The 13459-nt window shown below is 36.7% G+C and overlaps 1 protein-coding gene across 3 annotated transcripts in view; it reads left to right on the top strand.

The window, feature by feature from the left end:
• The window catches only part of EPS15 (epidermal growth factor receptor pathway substrate 15), a gene marked incomplete at both ends in the record, with an annotated part of 144465 nt that overhangs the window by 61676 nt on the left and 69330 nt on the right, over nt 1-13459 (top strand). The window contains 4 exons of one of the 3 annotated variants that reach the window (XM_080690749.1): nt 1239-1439; nt 2833-2978; nt 5224-5380; nt 10825-10910. In XM_080690749.1, the coding sequence (XP_080546875.1) occupies nt 1239-1439; nt 2833-2978; nt 5224-5380; nt 10825-10910 (590 nt within the window). The remainder of the gene's footprint in view (nt 1-1238; nt 1440-2832; nt 2979-5223; nt 5381-10824; nt 10911-13459) is intronic. The other 2 variants (XM_080690747.1, XM_080690748.1) reach the window with 2 other exon arrangements.

Genomic DNA, 13459 nt, shown 5'->3' with positions numbered 1-13459 from the left:
TGAGACAGAAAGATCACAAGTAGGAGACCAGCCTCAGTTAACTTCTCAGGACTCTCAGCAACCTAGTGAGGCCCTATTTAAAAAATAGAATAGAAGAATAGGGCTGAGGGTGTTGCTCAGAGATAGAATACCCCTGGGCTCAGTCCTCCCCCACAAAAAAAGAAAAACAAAGTTTTTTATTTTTTTTATTTATTATTATTATTATTATTTTTGGTGGTACTGGGGTTCCTGGAAGCCCTTCTACCTCCGGGCTACACTCCCAGACCTATTTTTACATTTTTTTTTTAATTTGGAAACAGGGTCTCCTAAGCCAGCGCGCACGGCTGGCTTCGAACCTGCGTGATCCTCCTGTCTCTGCCTCCCAAGTGCGGGTATTACAAGCGTGCGCCACCACGCCTGGCAAAAACAAAGTTTTTTAATATGTATATTTTATATGTACATAAGAGACCACTCAGAAAGGTTAGAACTCAAGCTTATAGCTTCTTCAACAAAGAACAATACATTTTTAGAGAAACAAGACAAATGAAAAGGACCTTGTTTCTAGGGGTTGCAAGTTGAAGGAAAGTAGATACATGAGAAACTAATGGTAGGTAAAGTCTAGTTAATAACGTTTGTTATGAGCCAGGCTTGGTGGTGCATACTTGTAATCTCAGCATTTGGGAGGCTGAGACAGGAGGATCGTTGTGCTCAGACAGCCTCAGCTACTTAATGAGGCCCTCTGTAACTCAGTGAGACCCGGTTTCAAAATAAAGAATAAAATACAGCTGGGGTGTAGCTCATAGGTAGAATGCCCTTGGGTTCCATCCCTAGTACTGCCAAAATAAAAATAAAAAAATAAAGTTTGTTATGTAAATTCATTTTTCTATTGGACTTAGCTTTATCTTCCCTTAATCTCTGGGAGCATTGTATATATTATGGAGATTACCTTTTTCTTTGCAGATAGTATTTCCCCCCCATGTTGTCATTTGCTTTTGTCTTTGCGGGGACTTTAGTTGAAGGTATATCTCTTAAGTTTTCTGCTATTCAGGATATCTCCCCCAAAATTGCTTAGTTTCAGTTACCTTTATTCCTTCCTTGTATTTCTTCCCTTTTTTCTCCTACTTTCCCTCCCAGCCACATTTCTTAAGAAAGGATTGTGACAGTTTGAAGATGATTTGTTGTTGAACAATAATCAATTCGGTGAGTAAATGCTGTTGATTGATTTTAATATATATGATCTTGGTTCATCTGTTTTTAAGGCCATGTTTTTGGTGTACTGCGCACTGGAGAAGGAACCTGTGCCAATGGCCTTGCCTCCAGCCTTGGTGCCACCTTCTAAGAGAAAAACGGTCAGTATATCAGACTCTATGCGTCTGATCCCCTCTGCAGCATCAGCCAAGGAATCTTACCACTCCTTACCACCTGTAGGCATTTTACCCACCAAAGCATCATTAAGACAGGTATAGATTTATCAGTGTTAAAGGATTTTTCTTTTAACAAAGTGCATGGCATTTAACCGTGATTACTTGATAAAGATAGAAGGAACAATCAAAGGGATCAAAGATTTAGAGCTCCCTCTGGTTGAACCTACACAATGAGACATGACAGAAGAGACAGGTATTTCTGTGCATTCTCTTAGGTCATATGGATGTTTCATTGGCATTACCTTGATCTTTGTGGGATTAAAGTTGGAAATGGAAGATGCTACATGCTAACACAGCATGCTTGCTATGGCATGATTTTTTTGTTGAATCTCTAGTTAACTCTTGGTTCTTTGGGATCAAATTATCCAATTCTGATTTGTCTAGTTATTCTTGCTTACCTGCCTCTTGTCAGGTTGATTAAAGCAAAATAATAACAGTGTGTGTGAATTGGCCAGTTTGCTGTAGTTACGAATACTGGATGAAACTAAAGAAAACAAAGATTGAGAATTATCTGAATATTTTTATTTCCCAGTTACCTATATTAATATCTGAATTCATAGGTCAAGAGTTAACTATGGGGGCTGGGAGTATTGCTCGGTGGTATAGTGCTTGCCTAACGTGCATGAGGCCCTGGGTTCAATCTTTAGCACCACAAAAATATGAGAAAAGTAAAATGTTGAGTGATTGCAGTACTATGTATTTAAAAAGTAGTTAAGTATGCTTGAATTTACTCATTGCTTAAAAGGAAAAAAAGTAAAATGGACATCTTATAAATACATCTCAACTAGCTGCATGTGGTCATGTATCCATCTCAGTGCCGGGAGGCTGAGACAGGCGATTTACAGGTTCAAAGCCTGCCTCAGCTACTTAGTGAGGCTTTCAGCAACTTAGGCCTGTTTCCAAATAAAAAACAAACAAAATAGGTTGGGGGTATAGCCCAGTGGTAGAAGGCCCCTGGGTTCCATCCTCGGTACCATAAAAAAAAAAAAAAAAAAAATCCCAACTGAGGTCTGTTTTTGTTATTTTCTCTTCACCACACCATTTTGGTTGCTGCATGATGGAGGGGATATACCTACACTGTTGTAGTTAGATATTCTTGTTCAGAATTTGTGATAGATAAGCTGGGTGTGATGGCGCACGCCTGTAATCCCAGTACTTGGGAGGCTGAGACAGGAGGATCGCACAGGTTCGAAGCCAGCCTTGGCTACTTAGGCTCTCAGCAACTTAGTGAGACCCTGTTTCAAAATGAAATGTAAAATAGGTCGGGGGTGTAGCCCAGAGGTAGAGGCCGCTGGGTTCCATCCCAAGGACCACGAAAAAAAAAATAATAATAAATAGAATTTGTGATAGATACTGGCATGGGTTGTACAAGAGTGACACTTCCAAGTTTGTTTCATTTGGTAGAAATACTGTTTTTCCTCCTCTCTAGTGGGTTGTATCCCCTGCAGAAAAAGTTAAATACGATGAAATCTTCATGAAAACTGATAAAGATATGGATGGATTTGTGTCTGGGTTGGAAGTCCGTGAAATCTTCCTGAAAACAGGTTTACCTTCTACCATACTAGCTCATATTTGGTAAGACTTGATTTAAATGGATTTTTAAAAAATGTATCAACACTAGTTTTGTGTGTTTTTATTTTTAGTCATTTTTGTGTGTACATAGCTTTTGTTTCAGAATTCCTTATAGAGAAAATTTAATTCTGGAAAATTACTCTAGGTAATGGACAAAAAGCATGAGAACAGGTTACCTGAAGCTTTATAATCCTGACAGTGTTAGCTATGAGAATGTTAAAGTGCATCATCTGTTTAAATCAGTTAACCTTAAGATTTTATAGAAGAATCCAAATACCTGAAATATAAACAATAAAAGAAGCAGTATCTTTAAGGCATACTCATGTAGTTCTATAGGGTATCTGTATTTTTTCACAAATTTTCATAACACACTCAGTCCTCAAAAAAGAAAAATCTACTGGTGAGGTAGCACAGTTGTGTAATCCAGTTCAAGCCAGCCCAGGCAACTGAGACCCTATCTCAAAAACAATAGCAACAAAGCTGGACTTGGTGGCGCACGCTTGCAATCCCAGCATTTGGGAGGCTGAGACCGGAGGATCACGGTTCATGGACAGTCTCAGCTACCTAGTGAGGCCCTCTGCAACTTAGTGAGATCCTGTTTCAAAATAAAGAATAAAAAATAGGGCAGGGGGTGTAGCTTGGAGGTTGGATGCCCTTGGGTTCCATCCCCAGACCCGGAAAACAAAACAAAACAAAAAAAAACAATAGCAACAAAAAAGGATCTGGAGGCAGCTCAGTATAGAGCAGAGCACTTGCTAGATTATGCAAGGCCCTGGTCTTAACCCCCAGTACTGCAAAAAAAAAAAAAAAAAAAAAAAAAAAAGTGTGTGTGTGTGTGTGTGTGTGTGTGTGTGTGAATAAAAAATAAGTGTGTTTAATAAATTTCACACTAAATGTGATAATGTATATGAAAATGTTTTGTAGTAGACCTGCTACCAATCCAGCTAATTAAACTGGAGGTTATTTTGAAATTTTAAGAGGCAGCAAATATCAGAAGGTGAAGCACATAATTGGCATAAAGAAGAGAGGAGGATAGTAAGTCTGGCTTAAAAGGGATAAGTACCCAAGACTGGGAGAGATTAAAGATGTATAACTAATAATGACTCCTGCTTTTGAGTGCCTAGGTTAGACACCATACTCAATGAATGGCAGCTATTAAGGTGGGCTTGGCATTATGCCCAGACTTCTAATGTATCCGGTCTTTCATTCCAATAGTAATCTCATGGGATGGGTATTATCTCTACTTTATAAATGAGGAAATTTAGGCTTGGAGAAGTTAAGAAATTTGGCCCAGATTGCAAGAAGAAATAAGTAGAGAAGTTGGAATTTAGGGTCAATTTGATACCATGGCCTATGGACTTTCGTCAAGCCATACTGGCTTTCAAAGAATTAAACAGATCAGACTTCAGAAAGCCAAGCTTTAAAAAAAAAAAAAAAGAAAAGAAAAAAGGAGAAAATAGAATGACAGTTGGCTTTTTTTATCTCCAAATGATTCCGTAAAGCAGTCCAGATCGCTGCCTTCTCACATGTGATCCCCATTTGCAGCTGTTCTTTCTGCTTCAACTTGGTGATATTTGTATCCTCCTACTCTAAGAGTTGCAGAAGCAAGATGACGTGGACATTTTGGCTTGTTTTGGATTTGTTACAGTGCCATCAATGAACTAAATTTTTTGAGATTTAGGTTTCATTTTAACATTTTTTAATGTTAAAAAAAAAAGTGGGAGTAGGGAGCATTAGGATTCTTTGGCCCATCACCACTTTTTTTTTTTTTTTTTTTTTTTTTTTGTGGTACTGGGGTACCTGGAAACCCTTCTACCTCCAGGCTACACTCCCAGACCTATTTTTACACTTTTTTAAACAGGGTCTCTTAAGCCAGCATGGCTGGCTTTGAACCTGCGCGATCCTCCTGTCTCCGCCTCCCAAGTGCGGGGATTACAAGTGTGTGCCACCACGCCCGGCTTCCCATCACCACTTTTACTTTGTAGTAGTTCTAGAAATTGATGAGAAAGCACAAAGTGAACCAGATTAGAGAGATCTTTGCTCAATGCCAAAATGACCATTCTCTTTTTTACCATCTTATGTGATCTATCTCTTACAACATTTAATCTTGGACAAGCTGCAAATTAATGTGAGTGACTTTCTTAATTGAACTGGTTATTTTTTAAAGGTATATAGTTGTACTTTTTTCCTCTTGGATTTTTGTAATGGTAATTGTGGCACTTATATACTATTCGTTTTGTTTGTACAGGGCATTATGTGACACAAAGGACTGTGGGAAGCTTTCAAAGGACCAGTTTGCTTTGGCTTTTCACTTAATCAACCAAAAGTTAACAAAGGGCGTTGATCCTCCTCATGTTCTTAGTCCTGAGATGATTCCACCATCAGACAGGGCAAGTTTACAAAAGGTAAGACAACAAGTCTGAATTTATTAATAGGAAGTTACAGTAAATGATATATCAAGTTCAGATTTTATTTGGATGTAATAAGGGGGAAAATGTTTCTGGCTAGGAGCATAGTATACTGTTGATGCTTTAGTTTGTATCTATAAATATACTCATGTGCCTATATAACATTCTTGATCAGCTTATTTACTATTTATTGTATATATGACAATTTATATTTTCCAACCTTAAGTCGGAAAAATTTGGCCTTATTTTTTCCTTCATGGATTTGTGAATAATTTTTATGAATAAAATATAAAAGTTAAATGAAATCTGTAAGAAAGTGCTTCATTTGATGACTCAGAAAACAATACAAATTTAAAAAGGAAAATCTGGGAGATAATGATTACTTAGTGTCCATTTTATATCAAAAAAGTCCTCAAGAAAAATATGTTGGGGATATACCTGTATGTGATTTGCCAATGCTGAACTTTATATCTGTATAGCTGAACTTTATATCTGAATAGCTAGAAGTAAGTTTTAGTTTGGGTTTCTGGCCAGCAGTGGGAATTTTCAAAACTACATCATTTTAACCATGTTGTTCTTTGATTTTCTCTCCTCATCTAGAAACCCTTCCCAGGATAATGCATTTATAATAACTTGGCCTTTGAAAGGACTTGTATACCATACTGTTTGCCTTTAAAAATACTTAAGCTGGGTGTGGTGTCACACACCTGTAATACCAGCTACTGGGGAATCTGAGAAGCAAGAATCTCTTGAGCCTAAGTGTTTGAGGCTAGCCTGGCAGCAGAGCATGAGCCTGTTTTGTTTGTTTGTTTGTTTGTTTGTTTGTTTGTGGTACTGGGGATTGAACCAAGGGGTGTTCTGCCTCTGAGCTACACTCCAAGTCCTTTTTATTTTGAAGCACTTAGTGGCTAAGGACATTGCCAAGTTGCTGGGGCTGGCCTTGAATGTGCAATCCTCCTGAAACTGCTCTTAAAACAAAAAACTATATTTAAATCTCTTGGCCTATAAAATAATTCTGCAGTGTTATATAAAATAAGAATTGTGCTGGGCATGGTGGTGTGTGTTTGTAATCCCAAGACTTGGGAGGCTGAGACAGGATTACAGGTTCAAGACCAGTCTCAGCCATTTTGTGAGGCTGGGGTTGGAGGTTGGAGGTAGAATGCTCTTGGGTTCAATCCTCTGTCTGTCTGTCTGTCTGTCTGTCTGTCTGTCTGTCTCCCTCTCCATCTCCCTCCCTCTCTCTCCTCTACCTCTCTTTCTCCCCCTCCCTCTCTCTCCTCCCCCCTCTCTTTTCTCCCCCTCTCCCTCTCTCCCTCTCTCCCTCTCTCCCCCTCTCCCCTCCTTCCCTCCCTCTTTCTCTCCCTCTCCCTTCCCCCTCTCTCTCCCTCTCCCTCCCCCCTCTTTCCCTCTCTCTCTCTTCTCTCTCCCTCCCTCACTCTCTTCCTCTCTCTCTTCCCCTCCCTCTCCCCCCCTCTCTCTCTCTCCTCTCTCTCTCCCTCCCTCTCTTTCTCTCCCCCCCACACACACCAGTTATAAAATATGTTCTTTGTATGAGGAGAATTTTCTTTCAAATATCAATAGAATGTTTTGGCTTTGCATTCATTTTTTAATGTGGGTTTTAAAAAATTCTATTTTAATAAATCTAATAGAAGACAAAATTGGATTTTTAAATGGAATTTATCACCACAAGAGTTACTTACAGGTGTTTTTGTTATTATTTCTAATAAAATAAATGTTAGATTGTTTGCTTGGTTAGATTTTTTCTGGGGTAGCACTTTGTGGATTTTTAAAATGTATGATATGGGTTACCTAGGTTGTAGAGTAGAAGTGATGCCACTCAGAAAGATAAAGGTTACTGGATTTCTATTTATGTCCTCTGCTAATCCAATTATAGAATGTCCTGTTGTTTCATTCTTTTTTCCTATGACTTCTTCATTTGTAACTTGCTAAGGCTTCCACCAACACAGATTACAGATTATGACAGAAATTTCTGAAGCAAATCGAGGTGTTCATTGAAATCTCTGTGCTATTAGATACTTGAAGTTTCATCCGAGTATACATAGTATTTAATTTAGTAGATTTGTTTGAAATCCATACATTTTGTCAATTTGTGTCAAGTATCAGTATTCATTAAAATAGGATTTTATCACTGTTAACTATTAACCCTAAATTTTAACTTATAAATTAAAATTTGTACTTGTTTTTATCTTCCAGAACATCTCTTTTTATAACCTGATTTTTTAAGTACTGCATTTTTTGCAGCTTTGACTAATCCCTTTTTGAATGTTGCTTTCCTTTCTGTGTTTTTTCTAGTTTGGACTATTTTTTCCATTCTGCAGCACTCTGCTTTTCGCCTTTCTTGTACTGTCAGTTTCTTAACTCTACTCTCTCTCAAGGTTAGAGCTTTATTTTATGCCTTTTTTTAGCATTGTGGTTTTTGGTTTACAAGATACATTTTGAAATTAGAGGTTTTTTTATGGGCAAAGTTGATGCAGAGAAAATACTGAAATAGCATGCTTTTATCACGTGTCACTCGGTCCTTGTGTGCATTTTAGCTTGCCTTTCCTAGGCTCTCTGATCCACTTCAGAGCGGATCATCAAATCACTAAAGTGGAATTTTTGTGTAATGCAAAAAGTGGGGGTGAGAGAAAATATTTTAAAAGATGGGTACAGGCTACATTTTCCTTTAAATATCCTTCCCATGCTATATTAGCTGAACTACTTTCAATGTTTCCTAATCATCTAAGGAATTATTTTCTAACTTGCTTGAGGTTAAACTAACTTGTTTTACTTTGTCTTCTTATTTGATGATATTTTAATAGCAAAGACTGTCAAATATGAGTCACCTTTTAAAGTTAGAGTGACAGAAGAGGTGTGGAAGTCATACTTTCCTTGGTACACTTGCACCTCCAGTAGCAGGTTTCTCAGCAGCATCTATGTGAATAGAAGCTCCTCTTGGTGATGAAAGTGAGACCGGGAACTATTTTTTCATTTTCTTCACCTGACTAGCTGTCTGGCCTGGCTTAGCTCATAGCTCATAAACAGAGTTATGATCCTGGTGAATAACTCTCATTTTCAGAAATTCCCTTTAAAACTGCTAACATAGCATTAATACAGGACTATATCAGTGGTGTACAGTAAAATAATGAAGAGATATATTTGATATAAATCTGAAATTAGTATGAAATCGAATGTATCATTAGTTAATCCTCATTGATGAATTTTTGGTATTGATTGTCAAAAAGCAGCTCAGTTCTAAAAATGCAGTGTGGCATTAAAAAGAAGAGTAGAAGGAAATAATTTGCCAAATTTTATTTTTGTTTTTCAAGTTTACTTTTATCCTGATGGTTCTATTTACCTAAGTGATCTTGACACACAAGTGCCAAGGGGCATAGAGTGAAATGGCATTTGAATTTAATTGGAAAACTTGTTCAGACTACTGTTAGCTGTGTTCAACTTTGAACAGTCATTTGATCTGTTTCCTCAGCTCTAAAATGGGATTAAGAATATCTGCCCTTCCTAACAACCCACTTTCAGAGCCGGGCGTGGTGGCGACACTTGTAATCCTAGCATTTGGGAGGCTGAGACTGAAGGATCGCAGTTCTCAGACAGCCTCAGCTACTTAGTGAGGCCCTTTGCAACTTAGACCCTGTTTCAAAATAAAGAATTAAAAAAATAGGGCAGGGAGTGTAGCTCAGAGGTCGAATGCCCCTGGGTTCCATCCCCAGACCCGCAAAACAAAAAAACAAACAAACAAACAAAAAAAAACCAAACCACTTTCAGATTAATTTTGAGAATTGGCTAATGGATTTTTAGTGCTTAATGAATTATAAATGATCATGTAAATGTGAGGAAATGGGATATTTCTTCTCTTGTGCAAGTTAATGGCATACATTAAGTTTATGATTATATAAAGGTTAATCCTACTAAGTATCTTCTACTAATAAGGGTCATCAGCATATATCTTGGGTTTTACATGTTCATGCATCAATTTTAACATTTTCAAAAAGTAGTGATTATTCTGTTGTCAGTCATCTGTTTAGAGCAGCAATTATTTATTTAATTTGTAAAGTGAGCATGGCAGAGATTACTTGCATGTTTTTTGTTTGTTTTGGCGGTACTGAGGTTCCTGGAAGCCCTTCTACCTCCGGGCTACACTCCCAGACCTATTTTTTACTTTTTTATTATTTATTTATTTATTATTTTATTTATTTATTTATTTATTATTTATTTATTTATTTATTTGGTGGTACTGGGGTTCCTGGAAGCCCTTCTACCTCCGGGCTATACTCCCAGACCTATTTTATACTTTTTATTTGGAAACGGGGTCTCTTAAGCCAGCGCGGCTGACTTCGAACCTGCACGACCCTCCTGTCTCCGCCTCCCAAGCGCGGGGATTACAAGGGTGTGCCACCACGCCCGGCTACTTTTTTTATTTTTGGAAACAGTGTCTCTTAAGCCAGAGCAGCTAGCTTTGAACCTGCGCTATCCTCCTGTCTCTACCTCCCAAGTGCAGGGATTGCAAACGTGCACCACCATGCCCGGCTACTTGCATGTTTTATAGGTGGAAATTGTGCAGCTGGTAAAATAACAAAGCCCCCAGAATAAACCAAGCTAGTTATTGTAACTACAAGTACCACTTGGAGAGCAATTTGGGGACTTTTATTATTATTATGTAAAAGATGTATGTGAGCCAGGCATGGTGTCATATGCCTGTAATCCCAGTACTTGGGAAGCTGAAACAAGAGGATTGCGGGTTTGAGGCCAGCTTCAGCAACTTAGTGAGGCCCTTTGCAACTTACTGTGAACATGTTTCAAAATAAAACATAAAATAGGGTTTGGAGTATAGCTCAGAGGTGGAACACCCCTTGGTTCAATCCCAGAGGGGAAAAAATCAAAATAAAAGATGTATTTGGTGATGTTAATATTTACTGTGAAACATCCTAGAGCATTTGGTTTTACTTTAAATAGAGTAGACACAAAATATTTGACAAAAAAGTAAATATTTATTGAATTGAACTAAATCAGTCATTATTATAATTCTGATACTCAACAAAATTTGTGTACTTTTGTACCAGATGAGACAAATCAATAAATCATCCATTTTGCTAAGAAATTTTATACCTCAGTGGAGGAATTAGTTTTTAAATTTGGTATCCACAAGAATCTGGACAGGCTAGGATCAAGCAACAAAGCTCTTGGGATCTGAGGTTAGGGCATATATTCATGGAATAACAAATTTTAGAGAATTAAAGGGAACTTAATACATTACCAAATTTATAATTATGTATATAATTGTATTTGATAGATTTTATTAAATGAAGTAAAAGTGTTAGTAATGTAATAAATATCCATTTATTGCTTTTAATATTTTCAGTGCCTAGTCTTATATTACGTAATTTAATGGTGATACTTTATAATTGTGAACTTTTTGTTTTTAGAACATCATAGGATCAAGTCCTGTTGCAGATTTCTCTGCTATTAAGGAGCTAGATACCCTTAACAATGAAATAGTTGACCTGCAGAGGTATGTAAAGTAAAATTGCAGCTGATTTCATATCCATACCCACGCAAAGTATATCTGTAACAGTATATGTGTGTGTATACACACAGACACCTTCTGTTTCTAATGCATATTTTGGTAAATGCTGCTTTTTTAAGTTAGGTACTGAAATTCTACTCAGTGTACCATATTTCATCAAGTGTAAGGCAGTCTTTAATTACTGGATATGCTATACTTTTATATATATATACCATTGAAAAAAAGAAAAACTATTATGCAGTAAACACCGATATGCCATTAACTAATAGGTAACTGTTTGATTTCAGATTGTGAAAAAAAATGTGTACCTAAAAATGAATGAAATAATTTTTCCTTAACTTTTTTTTTTTCATTGTGGTACTGGGGATGGAACCCATGGAACCCAGGTGCTTTCTACCTTCGGGCTACACACCCAGATCTATTTTATATTTTGTTTGGAAACAGGGTCTCACTAAGTTGCTGAGAGCCTCACTAAGTAGCTGAGGCTGGCTTCGAACCTGTGTGATCCTCCTGTCTCAGCCTCCCAAGTGCTGGGATTACAAGTGTGCACCACCACGCCCAGTGAATCTTTTTTCTTGTACATAGATACTGTATAGAAGAAATTCAAATGCAATTAGATTTGATTCTGAGTATGGCAAGTATTTTTTGTATTTCCCTACTCTCTGGAAATATAAATAATATTGTAAAAATTACTTCCTAAAATTTCAAAATTATCTTTTGAAGGGTCAGACCATTTTTCTATCTTCAAGGCACTGGATTTAAACATCACTATGAACTTATATCAAGGTTTTTTATTTGTGTGTATGGTACTGGAGATTGAACCCAGGGCCATATCCCCAGACCTATTTTATCTTAGGCTGGCTCAAACCTGTGATACTCCTGTCTCAGCCTCTAAAGTACTGGGATTGCAAGGTTATTATTTTTTTAACCTTTATAATTCATTTGAAGCAGGTAATGGCTAATAATATATTTTATTGATGGTGATAATTTCAAGTTTGATGGAGAGTGTTGCTTCTCTTCTATCAGTTCCTGAAAAAGTTCTGAGATTCAATCTGATTCAGTTGGCTTAAAACCATGCTGACTTCTGAGCCAGTCAATGGCGAGAGAGAGGGGGGAGGGAGGGAGAGAAGAGAGACAGTCAGTCATTAGAGGTTCTTGCCAGAGGAGGAATGAATTCTGGGAGGCAAACATCTACTATAAGCAGTATATAGCTTCAAATCTATTTAAATTTCAATAATCAACTTTAATATCTTATGACTAACATCCTATAAATTTACTGTAGGCACCTTTTCAAATGTCATTGCTTACTTTTGAGTATATTTGCTTTATATTTGCTTTATACTAAATTTAACTAAATTTTTACTGTTTGAAAATTGGGCTTTATTTTATTACATAAAGCCTCTAATATTGGAATCCTAAAACCTTAAAAAAAAAACTCCTTGGAGATCATATAGTCCAATTTCTTTCTTACTGTTGAGGAAAAATAAAGTCCAAAGACACATATCAAGTCAGAGATTCTGCTGACACCAAAGCCATATTTGGTGAGGTTAGCATTTTTTTCTTTATATAGTTTTGCCGCTAATTAAAATTTAAAAATGTTTGCTTTTTGTTTGAAACAGAGAAGCAAACTTTTGGTTATTGAATCTATAATGGTGTTTAGATTTTTCATTTTCGTATTTTCCATAAGTAATTTTGCTTGTTTTGATTATATAATACATATTTCATAGTAACTATTAAAAATATTTTTCTCTGCTTCTCAAGCCTATGAAAATTGGCACTTCAGTATTCTAGGACTTGCTTTCTTGACTTCCACAGTAGTTGTCTAACATATAAGTGTTTTTATAGTGAGTTCTTATAAGAATTACAACAACATAGGTAAATGCTCTCCTTTTGCCATATTTGTAATATTTGTTGCATTTTGGTCAACTAAGCTTTCAATAACTTTTAACAATCATAATGTTATACTTGTACCAGTGGCAGCTTGTATAGTGAGCAACAACTAACAACTTAAAAGAATGTAGCTGGTCATAGTGGCACATGCCTGTAATTCCAGTATGTGGGAGGCTGAGACAGGAGGATTTCAGGTTCAAAGCCAGCCTCAGCAGTTTAGCAAGACTTTCAGCAACTTAGCAAGGGTCTTGCTAAAAAGTGAAAAAAAAAAAGGCTGGGGATTTAGCTCAGAGGCAGAATATTTTGTGATTGTCTTACTATGAAAGATAGAGTTTCGAAATCTTGTTATTTTTTAGGTTGTAGTCACATTTTATAGATGTGTAATACATTTATACATGATTTGACATTTATGAAAATACAGTCTCTAGGCTTTTATTTTAGGTGAGATCTATGGTGTAGGCAAACTTCCATCATCTGTCAAATCCAGCAAAGGCATAATGAAATTCATTATCCATGCTAAAATTACAAAATTCACTTTTCTAAGTGATTATATTAGATCAAGTGATTGTATTATATTAAAAACAAGCTTTTGTTATGGTGAATAACTTTTTTCTGTGCAAAGTTTCTCCTTTTATTAATATATC

This window comes from Muscardinus avellanarius (assembly GCF_963383645.1).
Source record: "Muscardinus avellanarius genome assembly, chromosome: 3".
NCBI classification, from domain to species: Eukaryota; Metazoa; Chordata; class Mammalia; order Rodentia; family Gliridae; genus Muscardinus; species Muscardinus avellanarius.
Note: the sequence above shows the minus strand (reverse complement) of the source record. Positions and strands in the feature narration are given on the sequence as shown.